The sequence below is a fragment of the Eurosta solidaginis genome, chromosome 2 (genome assembly GCF_040869045.1).
Source record: "Eurosta solidaginis isolate ZX-2024a chromosome 2, ASM4086904v1, whole genome shotgun sequence".
Taxonomy (NCBI): Eukaryota; Metazoa; Arthropoda; class Insecta; order Diptera; family Tephritidae; genus Eurosta; species Eurosta solidaginis.
Genome location: NC_090320.1, coordinates 296,064,363 through 296,085,589, shown reverse-complemented (window position 1 = coordinate 296,085,589; position 21,227 = coordinate 296,064,363). Strand labels below are relative to the sequence as shown.

General features: G+C 39.2%; 1 protein-coding gene across 3 annotated transcripts; it reads right to left on the bottom strand.

Moving 5' to 3' along the window:
- Positions 1 to 1,829: 1,829 nt before the first annotated feature.
- On the bottom strand, positions 1,830 to 20,739 carry LOC137241245 (iroquois-class homeodomain protein irx-3). 3 transcript variants are annotated; one of them, XM_067768627.1, is made up of 4 exons: positions 20,512 to 20,739; positions 14,658 to 14,735; positions 2,359 to 3,261; positions 1,830 to 2,298 (listed from the first exon to the last, which is right to left on the bottom strand). In XM_067768627.1, the coding sequence occupies exons 2-4, from the start codon at positions 14,705 to 14,707 to the stop codon at positions 2,061 to 2,063; spliced, it is 1,191 nt and encodes a 396-aa protein (XP_067624728.1). In that variant the 5' UTR covers positions 14,708 to 14,735; positions 20,512 to 20,739; the 3' UTR covers positions 1,830 to 2,060. The 3 variants fall into 3 exon arrangements, with proteins under 3 accessions (XP_067624728.1, XP_067624729.1, XP_067624730.1); XM_067768628.1 differs by lacking the exon at positions 20,512 to 20,739 and adding an exon at positions 17,942 to 17,963; XM_067768629.1 differs by lacking the exon at positions 14,658 to 14,735 and having other exon boundaries at positions 20,512 to 20,730.
- Between the last annotated feature and the right edge of the window lie 488 nt (positions 20,740 to 21,227).

Sequence of the window (21,227 nt, the reverse complement as noted above, 5' to 3'; positions counted from 1 at the left end):
TTTCTCTAGAAAAAACAAACCCAACCTCAATGATGTTCACGTCTATAATCAAGAGTGAAAGGTAATTGATCATTATGTATTTGATTTATATTTTTTCAAAAATTTGATTCTATTTTAGTTTTTAAAGTATTCCGATTTATTTATCTAATAAAGATAAATAAATAAAAAAATCAGTCAGCTTAGATTAAAAAACAAATCTTGGAATTTGAGATAGGAATCTTAAAAATTGTATACAGACGTATTTTGCCATTATAACTCCCTTCCTAAGAATTACTCGCGTTTTGCACACAGTACGAAGCTGAATATTATTGTATTCTTCACAAGTCCAGCCTGAAGTATTTTTACGTAAGTGACAGTGCGGAAAGCGCGAGCAGTTGCTCAAACTTTGCAACGTCCTAGATTAAAAAAAGCGAATTTGCCCAAATTTTTTATTTGGACTAACACTAAACAAAAATAAACAAAAGCGTTAAAAATTATATAAAATAATTAACACTCCGCTCCTTTGTGGACGAAGTTTTTCACCACAATTCCGAAGCTGCAACTCCGGTTATAATTGACTTATCGCAAAAACTACAATAATCATACAATAATACCAATGCTTGGCGGTCACCGTGGTGTGGTGGGTAGCGTGCTCCGCCTATCACACCGTATGCCCTGGGTTCAACTCCCGGGCAAAGCAACATCAAAATTTTAGAAATAAAATTTTTCAATTAGAAGAAAATTTTTCTAAGCGGGGTCGCCCCTCGGCAGTGTTTGGCAAGCACTCCGGGTGTATTTCTGCCATGAAAAGCTCTCAGTGAAAACTCATCTGCTTTGCAGATGCCGTTCGGAGTCGGCATAAGACATGTAGGTCCCGTCCGGCCAATTTGTAGGGAAAATCAAGAGGAGCACGACACAAATTGGAAGAGAAGCTCGGCCTTAGATCTCTTCGGAGGTCATCGCGCCTTACATTTATTATTTTTTAATACCAACGCTTGCCTGAAATAAAAAAAAAATGGTTCAAAATCCATTTTTGGCAGGCGTTGTTGTTGTTATTGTAGCGAAGGTTTTGGAGTGTTATCGATGTGTGTCATTTGCCGGATATAGATCTGGTATATTCCGGTAATAAGGACTGTTAAGGTACTAGCCCGACCATCCCAGGAAGGATTTAATTTTTCCACATTGAACCTTCTAGACCATAGCTTCTCCAAACCCAATTGGCAACCTCACCTATCCGTGGCGAATCCTGTTTCATTAACAGCCAGGGCTCTGGCGATCCCGAACTACTCAGGATCTAGGGGGTTGGGAGTGCGGTATGGCCAAGAAGGTCGCATGTGTTCATAACAAATCGTTGCCGAGATGGTCGGGCTTGGTACCGGAACGTACAGGATCTGCATTCGGCAAAGGACCCTCAACATCGATACCACTCCCCAAGGCCTTCGGGAGTGTCCTTGTCGCTACAACAACAACAATATCTCCACCAAATATTTTTCTATGGGCTATGATTGTTGGAATAATTATTGGGGCGATGACAGGCCCATTTTATAAAATGTCACTCTTCTTGTTCGATAAAGACTCTCCCTAACAATTTTGGGAGTGTTATCGATGTTGGTGGTCCTTTGCCGGGCCGCTAGTTCCATGAGGAACTTGGGATCGATAGAACCTCACTTTCCAAATACGTGTATGATATATTCATATTTGTAACAGGCTTCCCTTCGGATAGGTAAGGTTACGGGTTGGTAAAGCTTCGTATTGCGCTTATCAACCACTTGAATCCCAAATTAATGTACATGTCTAGTTGCGACTTCTTTCGATTTCGTTCGAAAGAATTTCATAAAAACAAATACATGTTCTGATTTTATTCTGATTTATTCATTCGCACATTTCACTCTATGTCTTTTAAAACTGATTTCTTTTTAGTCTAGTCTTAACTGCTTTTGGTCATGGTAAGAATTAATTTACTAAATTCGCATAATATTTTGCACCCAAAATTTACACTGGAATGCTTGCTCCTGTGATGTACATATACATATATGTAGATGCATATGCTAACGTTTGTTTGTAAGACTAACAATTTGCTACTAGGAACTTATTGCCTTTACAGTCTGTAAGCTCCCACTACCGACAGAATTATTATTACAATCCAACATTCTTTGTCGGCAATTAAATGCCATATTCGCCAACGCTTCAGCAGCATCCATTTCTAATTGTGTTGGGCAGCCGGTCTTAGTAGGCTGACGTTGTAAGATATTCGAGTGGGCTGGTATAATAGTGACGCATCGCAATTGTTTTGAACATGGTTTACGCTCCAATTTTCCACTAAAAAGAGGTGTATATATTTTAATCTATGTAGTAAAATTTGTTCTTTTGTTAACTTACGTTCTACCATTCCATTCTATGAAATAGTTATTTTTATCGGGCGTAAAACGTGCGGCACTTTCTAGCCATTTTGTCAATGCTGTGCTACCAGTGTGGCCTATATTTTGAGCCGGATGGCTATCAGTTTCATTTACGATCTGCTGCTTTGTACCATAATTGGTGGTGAAGTCATTTTCGGGGGCCGTTCGTTGTGTTATTACATTTAAATGCGCATCATTCATATCGCGAAGATATTTCTCCATCATCTTTTGTTTGTACTTTGCATTGCAAATGGCTGAGCGATGTGCCTCAAGAGTTGGCTTCGTGTAATTTGACGGCTGTGGTTGCACGTGATGAGCCGATGAAAGGATTGCTGATGAGCTTTTAAAATTTGGTATATTTCGGTTATAACAAAATTGTTGTTTCATAAAAGAATCTCTTGTAGGTTGATTCTTGTCATTACTACTATAACCAGCTGAAGAACTCAATGTACCGTCATTACAACTATTCATCCCATCTTCACGCGATTCATATTCTTCATCGTCATCATCACTACGTTTCATTTCATCACCATCACGCACAAACTCATTCTCTTCCCAAATACTATCCTCTGAAGATATACTAAACTGTTCAACATTTCCACGTGTATTTGTATTGTAATTTTTGATAAGATGACCCCAAGACCTTTCATTGCGTTCACGTTCAGAATTTTTCAATTTTCGACGCCAGTTAGCAAACCAATTGCATATTTGTGTATACGTTAGGCCAGTCTCGACCGCTAAACGTTTTTTCTCATCACGACTTGGATAGGGATTATCGCGACGACGCACAAGCCAATCCTTGAGCATACGCTTAATGTCTGGTGTAAAAAGTCGTTTTACGAGACGTTTCTGATTTAGATCATCCTCTGGGGGCCATGCACGTCTGGTTAAATGTAAGAAAAAATTATTAAAATGCTATTGACCAAGCTCAAAGGTATGCAAATCTTTGCTTATCGTCGGCTTGAGAGTGCAAACCTGCTAACTACTACTTTTTATACTCAGTTGAGCAGAGCTCACAGAGTATATTAAGTTTGATTGCATAACGGTTGGTTGTACAGGTATAAAGGAATCGAGATAGATATATACTTCCATATACAAAATCATCAGGATCGAAAAAAAATTTGATTTAGCCATGTCCGTCCGTCCGTCCGTTAACACGATAACTTGAGTAAATTTTGAGGTATCTTGATGAAATTTGGTATGTAGGTTCCTGAGCACTCATCTCAGATCGCTATTTAAAATGAACGATATCGGACTATAACCACGCCCACTTTTTCGATATCGAAAATTTCGAAAAACCGAAAAAGTGCAATAATTCATTACCAAAGACAGATAAAGCGATGAAATTTGGTAGGTGAGTTGAACTTATGACGCAGAATTGAAAATTAGTAAAATTTTGGACAATGGGCGTGGCACCGCCCACTTTTAAAAGAAGGTAATTTAAAACTTTTGCAAGCTGTAATTTGGCAGTCGTTGAAGATATCATGATGAAATTTGGCAGGAACGTTACTCCTATTACTATATGTACGCTTAATAAAAATTAGCAAAATCGGAGAAGGACCACACCCACTTTTAAAAAAAAATTTTTTTTAAAGTAAAATTTTAACAAAAAATTTAATATCTTTACAGTATATAAGTAAATTATGTCAACATTCAACTCCAGTAATGATATGGTGCAACAAAATACAAAAATAAAAGAAAATTTCCAAATGGGAGTGGCTCCGCCCTTTTTCATTTAATTTGTCTAGGATACTTTTAATGCCATAAGTCGAACAAAAATTTACCAATCCTTTTGAAATTTGGTAGGGGCATATATTTTATGACGTTAACTGCTTTCTGTGAAAGAGGGCGAAATCGGTTGAAGCCACGCCAAGTTTTTATACACGGTCGTCCGTCTGTCCTTCCGCATGGCCGTTAACACGATAACTACAGCAAAAATCGACATATCTTTACTAAACTTAGTTCACGTACTTATCTGAACGCACTTTATCTTGGTGTAAAAAATGAACGAAATCCGACTATGACCACGCCCACTTTTTCGATATCGAAAATTCCGAAAAATGAAAAAAATGCCATAATTCTATACCAAATACGAAAAAAGGGATGAAACATGGTAATTGGATTGGTTTATTGACGCGAAATATAACTTTAAAAAAACCCTTGAAATCTTTGCAGGTATTACATATATAAATAAATTAGCGGTATACAACAGATGATGTTCTGGGTCACCCTGGTCCACATTTTGGTCGATATCTGGCAAACGCCTTCACATATACAACTACCACCACTCCCTTTTAAAACTCTCATTAATACCTTTAATTTGATACCAATATCGTACAAACACATTCTAGAGTCACCCCTGGTCCACCTTTGTGGCGATATCTCGAAAAGGCGTCCACCTATAGAACTAAGCCCCACGCCCTTTTAAAATACTCATTAACACCTTTCATTTGATACCCATATCGTACAAACATATTCTAGAGTCATCCCTGGTCCACCTTTATGGCGATATCTCGAAAAGGCGTCCACCTATAGAACTAAGGCCCACTCCCTTTTAAAATACTCATTAACACCTTTCGTTTGATACCCATGTTGTACAAACGTATTCTAGAGTCACCCCTGGTCCACCTTTATGGCGATATCTCGAAAAGGCGACCACCTATACAACTACCACCACTCCCTTTAAAACCCTCAATACCTTTAATTTGATACCCATATCGTACAAACACATCCTAGAGTCACCCCTGGTCCACCTTTATGGCGATATTTCGAAACGGCGTCCACCTATAGAACTAAGGCCCACTCCCTTTTAAAATACTCATTAACACCTTTCGTTTGATACCCATATTGTACAAACGCATTCTAGAGTCACCCCTGGTACACCTTTATGGCGATATCTCGAAAAAGCGACCACCTATACAACTACCACCACTCCCTTCTAAAACCCTCATTAATACCTTTAATTTGATACCCATATCGTACAAACACATCCTAGAGTCACTCCTGGTCCACCTTTATGGCGATATTTCTAAACGACGTCCACCTATAGAACTAAGCCCCACGCCCTTTTAAAATACTCATTAACACCTTTCATTTGATACCCATATCGTACAAACATATTCTAGAGTCACCCCTGGTCCACCTTTATGGAGATATCTCGAAAAGGCGTCCACCTATAGAACTAAGGCCCACTCCCTTTTAAAATACTCATTAACACCTTTCATTTAATACCCATATTGTACAAACAAAGTCTAGAGTCACCTCTGGTCCACCTTTATTGCGATACCTCGAAAAGGCGTCCACCTATAGAACTAAGGCCCACTCCCTTTTAAAATACTCATTAACACCTTTCGTTTGATACCCATATTGTACAAACGTATGCTAGAGTCACCCCTGGTCCACCTTTATGGCGATATCTCGAAAAGGCGACCACCTATACAACTACCACCACTCCCTTTTAAAACCCCCATCCTAGAGTCACCCCTGGTCCACCTTTATGGCGATATTTCGAAACGGCGTCCACCTATAGAACTAAGGCCCACTCCCTTTTAAAATACTCATTAACACCTTTCGTTTGATACCCATATTGTACAAACGCATTCTAGATTCACCCCTGGTCCACCTCTATGGCGATATCTCGAAAAAGCGACCACCTATACAACTACTACCACTCCCTTTTAAAACCCTCATTAATACCTTTAATTTGATACCCATATCGTACAAACAAGTTCTAGGGTTGTTGTTGTTGTTGTTGTTGTAGCAATGCTCGCCCCACCTAATAGCCGCGACCGATCACAAATTGTCATCAATATCCTCTAACGGGAGTCCAAGGAAACTTGCCGTTTCAACAGGGGTGGACCATAAGGAAAGGGGTGTTAGAGGCGTTGGTTCCACATTACAATTAAAGAGATGGTTGGTGTCATGTGGGGACACATTGCAAGCAGGCCATACATTTTGTATGTCGGGGTTGATTCTGGATAGGTAAGAGTTTAACCTGTTACAGTATCCAGAACGAAGTTGAGCAAGAGTGACACGCGTTTCCCTGGGGAGTATGCGTTCCTCTTCTGCGAGTTCTGGATATTTTTCTTCAAGTACTGGATTCACCGGGCAATTCTCGACATAAAGGTCCGACGCCTGTCTATGGAATTCACCAAGGACCTGCTTGTGTTTTTCCGCTTCATACGGCTGGGTTCTCAGGTGCCGTATTTCCTCAAAATGCTTACGGAGATGACTCCTTTGGCCCCTAGGCGGTGCTGGTTCGTCAATCAGATGTCTGTTGGGATGCCCAGGTTTCTGGGTATTCAACAGAAACTGTTTGGTCAGCATCTCATTTCTCTCCCTGATGGGGAGTATTCTCGCCTCATTATGCAGATGGTGTTCTGGGGACATAAGAAGACAGCCCGTGGCGATTCTGAGAGCAGTATTTTGGCAGGCCTGTAGTTTCTTCCAGTGGGTGGTTTTTAGGCTTGGCGACCATATGGGTGACGCGTAGCACGTAATCGGCTGGCTAATTGCTTTGTATGTGGTCAAGAGCGTTTCTTTATCTTTTCCCCAGGTACTGCCAGCAAGGGATTTGAGGATTTTATTACGGCTCTGAATTCTTGGAACAATTGCGGTTGCGTGCGCACCAAAATGTAGATCCTGATCAAACGTCACACCCAAGATTTTGGGGTGTAGAACAGTCGGTAGCGTAGTGCCATCGACGTGGATGTTCAATATGGTCGACATTTGGGGCGTCCATGTTGTAAATAAGGTCGCGGAAGATTTAGTCGGTGACAATGCCAGGTTTTGCGAGGCGAAAAAACTGGAGAGATCAGGGAGATAGCCGTTTATTTTATTGCATAGCTCATCGATCTTTGGGCCTGGGCCTGTGGCCATTATTGTGCAGTCATCGGCGTAGGAAACGATTGTGACTCCTTTCGGTGGTGAAGGTAGCTTAGATATGTAGAAATTAAACAAAAGCGGGGATAGGACACCACCCTGTGGCACCCCTTGTTTAATTCTCCTTTGTTTTGATGTTTCGTTTCTGAATTGCACCGATGCCTGCCGACCACCCAGATAATTTGCGGTCCACCTTTTAAGACATGGGGGAAGGGTAGACCCTTCCAGGTCTTGCAGTAACGAGCCATGGTTGACCGTATCAAAAGCTTTTGATAGGTCTAACGCTACGAGTACTGTTCTATGGTGGGGATATTGATTCAAACCGCAATTTATCTGGGTGCTAATGACATTTAGCGCGGAGGTAGTGCTATGGAGTTTTCTGAAGCCATGCTGATGAGGGGCTAGCTGCAAATGTGCTTGGAAATAAGGGAGCAAAATGGCTTCAAGCGTCTTTGCCACTGGCGATAGGAGAGATATCGGACGATATGACTCACCTACGTTAGCTGGTTTCCCAGGCTTTAGTAGCGGGACCACCTTTGCCATTTTCCATTTCTCGGGTATGACAAAGGTGGAAAGAGACAGGTTGAAGACATGCGCTAAATATTTGAAACCCTCTTTCCCTAGGTTTTTAAGCATCGGCATGGCTATGCCGTCTGGGCCCACTGCTTTGGATGGTTTAGCGCGACCAATGGCGTCCTCAACCTCTCTAGCGGTGATGGTAATTGGTGACGCGTGAAGTTTGTGTTTATGTGCGTGTCTATTGGCTCTCCGTCTATCTTTGTCGACCGTAGGATGCATTATATATTGTCGGCAGAAAGCGCTCGCGCATTTTTTCGCATCCGACAGCACCTTATCGCCAAAGGCGATGGAAACTTTGTCTTTGTGCTTAGTCGGATTCGATAGGGACTTTACGGTGGACCAAAGTTTACCTACACCGGTAGAGAGGTTACAACCTCTTAGGTGCTCTTCCCATTTCGCCCGCTTGTGTTCGTCCACAAGCAATCTGATGCGTTGGTTTATATCCCTTATTTGGGGGTCGCCTGGATCAAGCTGTCTTATAAGGACCCGTTCCCTCGCTAAGCTCGCGGCCTCCGCCGGGAAGTGGGGCCGGATTTCGGGAATTCTCCCGGCGGGAATGAAATGTGCCGAGGCGGATTCAATGATCTTACGGAAGGCACGCTCCCCTTGGCGGGCATCAGTCGGGATAGGGAGGGCAGCAAAGCTGCTGTCTGTTGCAGATTTATATTCTTCCCACTTTCCTTTTTTGAAGTTTATGAAAACGCGTTTTTCGGTGACGATGAAGTCGGCGGTACGCTCGAACGAAATAAGTATGGGCAGGTGGTCAGATGCCAATGTTACCATCGGCTGCCAGTTGACGCAGTTTACGAGTTCTGCGCTCACGATTGAGATATCTGGCGAGCTATGACAGCTTCCTACCATACGTGTGGGGGCGTCTCCGTTTATTGTGCAGAACGTCGTTTCGTCTATTTGATCCGCCAACATCTCACCCCTACCGTCCGCCCGCAAGTTTGAATGCCATAGGTCGTGATGGGCATTGAAATCGCCTAAGATAATGCGATTGTTGCCAGTGAGTAAGGCCTCGATATTAGGGCGGTATCCACTGGGGCAACAGGTGACAGGAGGGATGTAGATGTTGATGATTTCTAGATTTGCATCGCCTGACCGGACAGATAGGCCTTGACGTTCTAAGACATTGTCACTGCGGTCGATGCCAGGATCAAATATATGATATTGCACAGAGTGGTGTATAATAAACGCGAGGCCGCCTCCATTTCCGCTCTCGCGGTCTTTCCTGTGGACATTATAACCAGAGCAGGTCTGCAATGCAGATCTTGCTGTGAGTTTAGTCTCTTGAATCGCAGCAATGCGGATGTTGTGCCGCTTCATGAAATCGACTATCTCCGTAATCTTCCCAGTTAGTCCATTACAGTTGAACTGCAGAATTCTGAAGTGCATGAGGGGTGACACCGCCACTCTAGGGGTAAGTGAGGGGTGACTACGCCTAGGTTGTGCAAGGCCAGGGCGCAATTGCTGTTGTGGCCTTGGGACTGGGCGCCCTTGGGCAAGCATTGGGGTACCCGGATGATTTGGGTTTGCGACCTGGCAACATGGCGCGATGAAACCCGTCGAGGGGTTGCCGTCGCGGAGACCAGAACATCTAGGAAAGTGGCACCACCCAAGGCAGGAGCTGCATTGAGCGGATGTCGCACACCTATATATTCTGTGCTGGCAGACGGTGCAAACGGAGGCAGGGACTAAGAGTCTGTTTCCCTGACCTGCACGATTGCTGCCAGAAAAGAGGGGGGGAGAAGAAGACGGGGGCAGGGGCTGATGCTCAGCATTGCTACCAGCTCTACTACGAAGGTAGTAGTTATGAGTGGTATCAGCTGTTTGAGTTGTTGGCGCCGTGGGGCGCGAGCAGCAGCGGGTACTTGTTGTGGCTTGCTGAGCAGCGAAGCTGCTGGAAGGTAGTGGGGATACGCTTAGGCGTAGACTACGGGACGCCCTTGGGCGTGAGCAGCAAGGAGCCACAAAAGATTTATAAAAGTTACGTGGACGTCGGGTTTTGGGATCAAGCCCAGAACAACCTGTCCGATGCAACCATCCCTTGCACGAGACACACTGAACAGAGTATGACCGTCCTAAAAAGATTCTTTTCTGGCAAATGCAGCAAAACCATTTCTCAGGACCGGGGTCAGGAGACGGACCCGGATTGGGTTCGATACCTTCCCGGAGTAAGAGAATATGTAGCAGTCCTGCTGCAAGGAGCTGCTGGGAGGATGACAATTTGTGGGAGGGACGAAACAAATTAAATGGGGTCACACTGAAATGACAGTCCTTGGTCGGGAAAAATCCCGAGTCGCTCCGGTACATAGAACCGACTGCCTTGGGTTCTAGGGTCACCTGTTGTTGTTGTTGTTGTAGCGATAAGGTTGCTCCCCGAAGGCTTTGGGGAGTGTTATCGATGTGATGGTCCTTTGCCGGATACAAATCCGGTACGCTCCGGTACCATAGCACCATTAAGGTGCTAGCCCGACCATCTCGGGAACGATTTATGTGACCACATTAAAGCTTCAGGCCATTCCCTCCCTCCCTACCCCCAAGTTCCATGAGGAGCTTGGGGTCGCCAGAGCCTCGTCTGTTAGTGAAACAGGATTCGCCGCGGATAGGTGAGGTTGACAATTGGGTTTGGAGAAGCTATATATTGCGCTGGCAGCCTGAAAGGTTGCGCTACACATCCCCTTGAATCTGGTATTTTAGTCGCCTCTTACGACAGGCACCTACCGCGGGTATATTCTGATCCCCTAACCCGCTGGGGTCTAGGGTCACCTGGTCCACCTTTATGGCGATATCTCGAAACGGCGTCCACTTATGGAACTAAGGATCACTCCCTTTTAAAAAAACTCATTAGCACCTTTTTTTTTGATACCCATATTGTACAAACAAATTCTAGGGTCATCCCTGGTCCATCTTTATGGCGATATCTCCAAACGGCGTCCACCTATGGAACTAAGGATCACTCCCTTTTAAAATACTCATTAGCACCTTTTTTTTTTGATACACATATTGTACAAACAAATTCTAGAGTCAACCCTGATCCACCTTTATGGCGATATCCCTAAATGACGACCACCTATAGAACTATGGCCCACTCCCTCATAAAATACTCTTTAATGTCTTTCATTTGATACACATGTCATACAAACACATTCCACGGTTTCCCTCGGTTCATTTTCCTACATGGTTATTTTCCCTTATGTTGTCACCATAGCTCTCAACTGAGTATGTAATGTTCGGTTACACCTGAACTTAACCTTCCTTACTTGTTTTTTTTTATAAATTACTTTTTGATGCAGCTTGGTAGAAATAATACATCAACCAATCAGCAAAGTAACATCATATAAGGGCCATTAAAATAAAAAAAGCCAACGGCTTCAGAGTAGAGGTTTACGCTGATAACTATATCGGCGGCTGCGGCGTAGGCACTATTATTTAAAAAGCTTGATTTTTCTATTTTAAAATAATATTTAGGAAAGGGTTTGTTTGTATGTATTTCAGGAAATCGACGTTTTTGGATAGATCTAGGGGTTTGCCTCAGAGTCTCGCGGATGTTGTTGTTGTTGTTGTAGCGATAAGGTTGCTCCCCGAAGGCTTTGGGGAGTGTTATCGATGTGATGGTCCTTTGCCGGATACAAATCCCGTACGCTCCGGTACCATAGCACCATTAAGGTGCTAGCCCGACCATCTCGGGAACGATTTATGGGGCCACATTAAATCTTCAGGCCATCCCCTCCCTCCCTACCGCCAGAGCCTCGTTTGTTAGTGAAACAGGATTCGCCGCGGATAGGTGAGGTTGACAATTGGGTTTGGAGAAGCTATATATTGCACTGGCAACCTGAAAGGTTGCGCTACACAGCCCCTTGAATCTGGTATTTTAGTCGCCTCTTACGACAGGCATACCTACCCCGGGTATATTCTGATCCCCTAACCCGCTGGGGGTCTCGCGGATCATTCAGCTCCTTGCGGAGGGAGGTTTCGAACCTAACTCTGGTCTAAGGGACTGGTACTGCTACGTCTGCCGAAAAAAATTTAAGTACTTAAACACTTTTGTCTGTCGTAGTTTCACCGGAGGAGATGTTCTGGGTCAACTACTAATACTCGTTGTAGACACGATTTTTTTTTTAATATTTTGTTGCTCCTTGCTGGTCACGTACAAAGGCGACTTACGGTTGCTATTAATGGTATTTGAATACTCATGACTCTCTTGGTACAATATAACGATTAGCACCAATGATGGCCTATTGTTGATCGCGGAAAAGGGCGCCTCTAGTTTTTTCAGCTGTTTTAAGAGCTATAATTCCCGATGTGCGAACAGTAGTAATCCTGTCCACCACCAGTCACTACCACGCCTCCTGGCCGCCCCCGAAATCATAAGCAGTCTAAGTGGATATTATGGTGTAAATTATAGGTGCAAATAGTATAATCCTACATAATAAATTGTACAAAGACCCTAGATAATTTTTTTAAATGTAGACCAAAGTTTGCAGACGTTTGTGCTCGAAACATTGAATTCAGTAGTCTTCGTTAAACCAAAACGATTTTAAGTTGAAAGATGTTAATGTTAGGCTCAGTCCAAACTGTTGTTTTCATGCCTTTTGATACAAGAATTCATTATAAATAACCGCGTAGCTTCAAATTTCAGCCTAGTTCGACTGTCCACTACGTTAGGGCAGTATGACACCCGGCCATTTGTTCGACTGTCTTGGGAAAGCTTTTGCTTCACCAATTTGAGTGTCCTTGCGAAGGAGAAAGTCTCACCTGGTAAATATATGTATGTGCCTACGTATTCACATATGTGACAGTAGCCGTAACGCGTAGGTTATATTTAAACTTGGTTGGTAGGCTATAAACAATGTGATTCACTCCATTGGGCTAGTTGGGGATATGGCCGCCAACTTTAAGAAGTGTCAAACCAAGAGACGTGGGTATTGAATAATGAAGTGTGAAAATCAAAATCAACATTTCAGACGCTATTTTAAGGTTTCGCAAATAAACAACAGATGTTTGAATGTAAGCCCTTCTCATACGTACATATATCCTCAACTTAAGTATGAGGTAAGAATCATTTCAAAGGGGTGTTTATGCCCCCAGAACCTACTAAAGGATTTAGCATCACTGATTTCGCTTATTCTTTCAGCCAATCGCAATATACAATTTTTTTTTTAAATCGGAACCTTTTTGGGTTTTTTGCTTTTTTTAACAACTTGAGAACAATTTGAAAACATGTTCGCCTTGGGTCATTTTATTTGAAATCATTGTTCATTATCAATTTTTAAAAAAAAACTATGCAAAGTGAGCATATAAATTTATTATATAACTTTTCTTTTAGTGTTTTGTTTTAATAACTTGGTGAATTTGGTGATTCCAAATCCGTGTTAAGCTGGCATTGAATGCGCCTGCTTTTTTAAATAACTTTTGAACAGTTAAAAATAAAATAAATGTAAGGCGCGATAACCTCCGAAGAGATCTAAGGCTGAGCTTCTCTTCCAATTTGCGTCGTGCTCCTCTTGATTTTCCCTACAAATTGGCCGGACGGGACCTACATGTTTTACGCCGACTCCGAACGGCATCTGCTAGGCAGATGAGTTTTCGCTGAGAGCTTTTCATGGCAGAACTACATCCGGAGCGCTCGCCAAACACTGCCGAGGGGCGACCCGGTTTAGAAAAATTTTCTTCTAATTGAAAAAATTTAAAAATTTTGATGTTGCTTTGCCCGGGGCATGAACCCAGGATGTTCGGTGTGGTAGGCGGAGCACGCTACCATCACACCACGATGGGCGCCCAGCTAACAGTGAATAGTTAGAAAGAGTTAAATTTCGAAATTGGATTCATATAACCGGCAGTGATGCGCATCCGTTGATACCACTTTCGACCAATTTTCGACATGAACAATAAATGGCCTAAACAGTCTTAAACGAGTAGAAAATATAGTAACGCGCCGGACGCCGATATTTTTGACTTTCGGCGGCGACGTGCGAAAAACGACGAAAATCGGCGGCGGCGGCGTATATCTCTACTTTAGAGTCGAATTTTTTTTCGAATCAATCTACAGAATAAAGCCCCAGTTCGCTTCCTATGAGTACAATGAAAAATAAAAGTTGTTTGGCTACCAAGTACAATTTTTTTATATCGCTTGGCAGGTTTATCTAAGCCGACGATATTCAAATGCAATGAATTGAAAAAATGTTAGTTCATCTTTAAAAGCCCCTCAAAGTAGGCAAAAAAAAAAAACAAATGGCATTTTCAAAAATTTCATGCTCAATGACAATATGTATTCGAAAAAATTCGAGTTTAAGAACAAATTATAGCTATCAAAAAAAATTTAACTTCGAATAATCATCGAAGCATTATTTCCAGATTTTTGCTTTATTTTTGCTAACTGCTTACAAAGTGAGTGAATCCAAACTAATAAAAAATAAATAAAATTCTAATGTAATTTCGAAGTTTTATCTTATTTTTTAAGATTCTAGCGCAAAATAAGTAAATATTAATCGATAAAATTTTTACGACTCTTTTTATTGTGGTCAAAAGATGTCGCAAAGAGTATTAACGTGTGCCTTCATGACTGAATCAAACCTCATCTTAATCTAATCGAATTTCTTTTTTTCACACCAACACTTTTCAAATACATACTTTTAAGTTAAAATTTAACAGCAAACAGCACACACATTTCTCGTTTAGTTAACAGCGCAAAGCTAAAACATGAAAAATATTTTGTATTTTAAATGCAGTAATACTCTTTAATTTTAGAAACTATTTACAATACCGAAAACAAGCTAGCAACCGAACGATACAAGTAAACTCCCACATACACACCTGCTATGACGGCGAATGCGCTGTGGACGCGCAGTTGTAATTTTCTCCATATCGAAATTGTATGCAACTGGCGTTTGGCTATTTTTAGAAAAGGAAAATTTTAAAATAGAATTCAAATTAGTTATATTAAGCTTTATATTGCATACAAACATTATTGTATACAAACATAAGTTAAAGGGTGTTTGAATAGAGGCAATTTTGGGGAGCTAATGTAAAGCAAATGTTCCCTTGAAATATGCAACAATTTTGTTATGTATGTACACTTGCGAGTAAAAAATTTTCAAAAGTTCGGAGCTTTTAAAAATGTTTATCAAAATTTCTTAATATATTTTATAGTTTCAGAAAACTTTTAGAGTGTGCAGCTTTTTAGTCCAATTGATTTTAGTTTGACAAAGTAGAAGTTTGAAATTTCTCAGAACTCACATTAACTTTTAGCAGATTTCGTGGGAGATTTTTCAAAACTTACCGAATTTCCCATTTTTTTCGAAAACGCCTTCGAGGTTTCTTTGGCCAGTTTTCTTTATATGATTCATACATATTTTTTTTTTTTTTAAATACACGAAAAAAGAAACGCTGATAAACAGTTTTCGCTGCTATTTTTTTACTCGCAAGTACTTGCAGGCGAACTTTACTAAACATGAGAGCACGATATACATGCACTGAAAAAATTTAATTTCATTTGTTTCGCTCATCGTGTCATTTAAATTTTGTAGTTTATTACACTTTCGAAATGTTTCAATTTTGTTTATGACCTTCAACCTTGTAATACATTAAAAATTCCAAAGTTTCATTGACAAGAAAAAAGAAATGTTTTTGCCAAAATCAAATTCAATATTCGTCCGAGATTCCTTTTTCGTCTGAAAAACACATGGAATATGTATGTACATATGTATTTATGCCGCTTGAGGCCGTCAACATCAGTGAACGCTTAATGCTATTGCATCGTAGTACCTTCACGGAAGTTCGTGTCTTTCTGCCGGGTACCATAGATTTCTGCACCCTATACACTAGAATTGGTATCCTTGGTAACAGCTTTTTCAGAGCTGTTGTTGTTGTGATAGCCACCAAAAGATTTTAGCGAGGTCAATAGAAAATCGAGCCTTCGCCATCTATAAATATGGTACCCTCAAGTACCAGCACGTTTGTCCTAGCCTGCTATGCGAAGGAATTTATTTCTCTGCATAGACCCCCCAGGGGTTTTCCGAAACTGATTTACTGCTTAATATTACTTATTCCGATAATTGCAAGAAACTGCCAGACTTTTTCGAATTCGAATTCCAGAAATTTTTTCGAACAGGACTTGGAAAGCTGTTCTTATTTTCTCAAATTGATGCAGTTCTTTGAGTCTAATTCCAGTATAATGGAACAAAGAACATCCTGTGGAGAATGCAACAAACCAAAACAAATTTAAAGCAATGAAGAATTTAAATCCACTTACTATTTAGAACAGCAGACAGAAGTTTTACGATGCACTGTACAGAACCCAGCTGGCTATCGATCCAAACCAATTTATTTGAAAAGACCGAGCCATAAGCCAAAAAGTAATTTCTGTGTTCTTGGGAGTTAGCCTCTAAATAGCTTTATGGGACTCCTAAATGATAATGACAGTGACACAAAGGAGGAAGACGAGTCCCACGTCTACTTATTCGAAGAACAAATAAACCACAATCTCAGTGCGAGCAATTGGTTGCAAGACCATGAAAGAATATATCCCAATCTGTCGAAAATCGCCAAAAGATATCTTGCGGTACCTGCCACTTCAACAGCTGCTGAAAGGGTATTTTCAAGTGCTGGAAATGTAGTTCGTCCCACACGAAATTGTTTGAGTCGGGAAATGATATCGGCACTTGATTTCTTACACCAGAACAAGAAGAAAATAGTTTACCATCATATCACATATTTCTCAACACGAGCCTTTTTTGTATTCACTGTTAATTGATTTAAATTCCCCACGAATTTATTGTTATTAATGTTAAATAAACATATATGGTACATCAATTTGTTGCTTTCATTGAATACCCAAAAATACGGCTATTAACCGGATCTTCATAAATCCGGATATCCGGATAGTTTCACAAACGAATATTAACCGGATATCCGTTGACACGGATAAAATCCGGTTATTCGAATATGCGGATAGTCCTAGCCCTCGTATACACATACATATAGTTAGAAACTAAATCAGAAATAAACATTTTTTTATATTTTTAATATTTTTTTTCTTTTTTTTTATGAGGATTCGGCTTTCGAACTCGCATAACACCAAACCTGCAAAGATTTGAAATAAGAAAAAAGGCTAATTACGCCTACATTTTTACTTTATTGTTTCTATAAATGGTTAAAGTTCAATTTCAAACATCCCCTCTTTTGGAAGCTAACTTCGAAAAACGGAAAAATTATTTTCTTGTCCGTATTGTCCTATATTGTTTTGGTTACATACCTCGAAAAGAAATTCATTTTGCCGTAATATATTATTTATTTTGAAGCTTTTCCCCATAAACAGTCCAACTCTTTGTACCACTATTTATATCGCATAGTAAAACTTTTTATATTTATTTAAATAATACACATTTATTTAAAACAATAAAATGTTCTAGAGCGAAAATATAAAAAGTTTTTACTAACCGAATTTAATTACTTGTATGTAAATTTGTTTGTCAGATGTCCACAAAGTTCGTTTTTAAATTTGATATTTATATGAAAAAGATACACTTTCGAAATATTGTGTGGGCGTTAAGGCATTTACCGAATTTTTATGTTTAATCTTTTTGTTATTGTATACACACATCAAATGAATTTTCATGTTTTTTCAAAAACACTGAAACAGTGACGATTTTGCTGAGTAGAAACTAAAGTATAAAATAAGAACCATAAACAAATTAACGCTGCTGTGAGAGAACGTTCTTACCTCCTCGGCTGCACGATGTCATTTTTTGTATATATTTTTTTTTGTTTTCAGATAAATGAGAAAACAAACCACTTTTAGATTTTATTTCTTTAATTTGTTTTCCAAAATACAAATCTCTACCAAAAAAAATTAAAGATACGCTCGCAGAGAGCAGTAACTGTCACTAAAATACTTATTCATTTAATATGTTTATATGTACACATTAGGGTATTCCGTTTTTACACCAAATGTCTGATTTACTTGCTAATAACAAACATATTTATTTGTCAAAAAATTTGAACGTCAGTACAATCGAATAATAAGGCGCATTTTCAATATTTTAGAAATGAAAGACATATTTACACAATTTTTTAGATAGAAAACCGCGTTCACATACCTTTTTGTTTATATTTTGACTAGGCATCCTTTTTCGCTCCGGGACTCCTTTCGAATTATTTTCAAAATCATTTCGGAATTGCTTATAGTACTACTTTTAGATGAATTTTTAGGACCCCCCAAATAAGGTTAACATTGTCCTAAAAACTTTCAGTAGAGTTTAACCCATACATAAAATAAATTTACTGTCATCCCTAGTCAAATAAGGTCTGGAGACACATCTGTTCGATGTTCGGTCATCTTCAGTGCCATTTTTCGCTCTGGGTAACTTTCTCATATAAATCTTAAAATATAACTACCTGGATATGACGTGGGGCCAAAGTCTCTTTTGCACCACAAACCAGCGCCGTCGCTCTATTGTCCTCCTACCTTGATCCGTTCTTCGAGTTTCCTGTACGGCGGTGATGTCAGCTTTTGCCTTCGTAAGGACATCAACCAGCCGGGCATTTATAACATAATTTAAAAAATACCGAACATTCCCCTTAGAGGTCATCAAATCATAGTCCCTAAAACGTTTGCCTTAGTTGGCATCAGAAAATGGACATAGGGGTGTTTATTTAGCAGATCCGAACCCCAGTGCACTACCTGGATATGGGACTTGCATTTTAGCCGTTTGTTGTTTTTAAACTGCTTATTTCACGGGATCATTCAAAATATGCTGAAAATTATGAAAAGCTTACACTCCACGTCTTAAACAAAAGCTTTTAGATTATATTCCACTGGCATCAATCATTTTCCAAACCTTCGTTAGGCCATGATCCAGATCCGATTTGAAAGGGCTAAATTGTTTTATTTTAATTCTAATACTATTGAACAAGTGGAAGGGAAAACCAACGAAAAATATTAAATTTTGAAAAATACAACTTTTTGTTCAGTACGCCTGCGGAAATCCCTTTAATACTTTAGCAAAATTTGTGTTAAAAAATCCAACAAAAATTCAAAACTCCCTCTATTTGGCATCACTGGCTTCATTTGTGAATTTTTGTGCTCTAATGCTACTATTGTTGCTTTAACCGCAAAATCTCTCCCCGAACACTTAAGATTTAATTCGGTGCTGCGGTAATAGGTAGACTCCCACGGGTCTGCGTACTTTATTCGCAACTTATGGCGGCATGCTTTACCGTGGTAGGTAGCTTTTTAGGCCCTTGGGACTAAGGAGCGTAGAATCTGATAGTATATAATTTTACGAAAAAAATTCAATCGCAAAAATTTGGCCACCCTAATGTACTTACACCAGCGGCCAAAAAATAGCAGTGCCAATACTTTTGAAATTTCGTCATTAATTTTTAATTTTTTTTTTTTTTTATTTGAAGTATTTCAAGTAAAAACTTCTTTTAATTCCCGAAAACATTTTCAAAAAAATTCTACGAAACGTTCGAACTTTTTATTTGGAGTCTCTGAATTTTTTAAAATTAAGTCTAAAATTTTTTTCAATTTTCTGCATATAAAATAGTATATTTCACACTTTGCATAGAGGAAGCTCTAAAAAACGTTTGTACTTTGCTAGAATTTATTCAGCTACATAACTGCATACTCAAAAAAGTTCATATAACTCTTAATAACAAGTGCGAAATTTTCATGAAGTTTTTCGAATTTTTTCGTAAACGCTTTTGAGATGGAGTTGCTTAGTATCGTATCTGTTACTGTTTTCATGAAAGGATTTGCTTAAAATATCGAAAATAAAAATAAAGGAATTTATTTGACGAAATTTGATAAAAATTGCCACTGCATTTATCGGTTCACTGTTGTACATATGTATGTATGTATATACTTATACGTAGACCTTGAGTATATAGTACTTTATTTTATTTTTATTTTTTTCACGCCACCACTAAATTTTCATGTTTTCTTCTATTTAAACAGAACAAGATTGATTTATAAATATTTAAAAATATCATTTGATGAAGCTTAATTGACTCGGTTTGTCTTTCATCTCACTTCACCTTTTTTTTGACGAAAACTTTTGTTTTCGAAAAAAATCGTTTAATCATAAATTTTAATACTCAAAAATATAGTATTTAGTTTATAAAAAACATATCGTCGATCATTAATTTCCTTATTGGCACCACGATTTCAAAAACTCTCAGAACTGAAGGTGACGCGAAAAAAAGAGCAACAACTTAATAATCAACCTTCATGTTTTCATGTTTTTTTGCACATTGACGTATTTAATTGTATGTAACATGAATTATATAATATATTTTCATAAATCCCATTTTTTTAAAACATTTAGTTTGCTTCTTTATTTGTACAGTTTTTAAAATTGTTTTTTTATCCTATTTTTATTATGTTGTTGTTGTTGTTAATGCTATTTTTAAATTTTAAAAATTATAAAAAAGCTTCGTAGTTGCTTAGACAAAAAAATTACTTATTTTTTTTAACTCAAGTAAATTTTTTCATACACTTAACATCTTTTTGAATAACTAACAAGCAATCTGTTATTGTATAATTCAAAATTTCTATTTAGACCCTTTTATTTTATTTTCTGGCTTACAAGTTTTAAATCATAATGCTTGTCTGCATATTTTTTTAATACCATTGCATTAAAAAACATGAAAAAACACCACCCACCTTTTCTTAAAACGTAAAATTTTTTAAATCGTTATTTATTTTCACAAGCGTTTTGCTTGAACAGCAGGCACAGACTATTTGCTATTGATCGTCGGCGACACTCGCTGGCCATCGATAAAAATTCAACTTTTGTCTTCGTCTTGTTTTCCTGATTCTGATTTTAAATTTTCATTCTATTATTATTATTTTTATTTGTCAAATACGATTATATCGCTGCACAATTAAAAGGTGTTTATGTGGAAAATTTGCTATTTTCTTAGTCTTTATTATTCTGCTCTCTTTTTCTGTTCGAATGTAGATCTTTAGACACCACAAAGTTTTTTAATTGCTCACTCTACATGTCGCTATTTAAATTTTTCAAAGCGTATTTTTTTTGTTAAGAAATGTTAGCAAGTTAAGGGGCTTAGAATATAAGCGCGGTAAGGACAAGAAGAAGGAATTGCCGTGCCCTTACAGGGGAAGGTTTCGATGGCTGTTGTCCTCGTAAAGGTAAAGGCAGACATAACCTCCATACAGGACAGGTGGATAAAATAGCCCTACGACATCTGCCACATCAGTCAAAGAGAAGGAAACGTAAGTCGCACGACGATGTTTGTTTTGCAGTCGGAACGGCTGCGACCGAGCGTCTCGGCGAAAATAGATCTAGACGGAGATTTTCAATATAACATCAACCTAGGGAGATGTTATATCTTGATGGCGGCATTTTCCAGATGTGG

Excerpts from the sequence above, each read along its gene's own strand:
- LOC137241245 (XM_067768627.1), bottom strand. The coding sequence starts at position 14,707 with ATGGAGAAAATTACAACTGCGCGTCCACAGCGCATTCGCCGTCATAGC. Across the intron at positions 3,262-14,657 it reads CGCATTCGCCGTCATAGCAG|ACGTGCATGGCCCCCAGAGG; the intron begins GTGTGTATGTGG and ends ACATTTAACCAG. Across the intron at positions 2,299-2,358 it reads ATAGAATGGAATGGTAGAAC|TGGAAAATTGGAGCGTAAAC; the intron begins GTAAGTTAACAA and ends ACCTCTTTTTAG.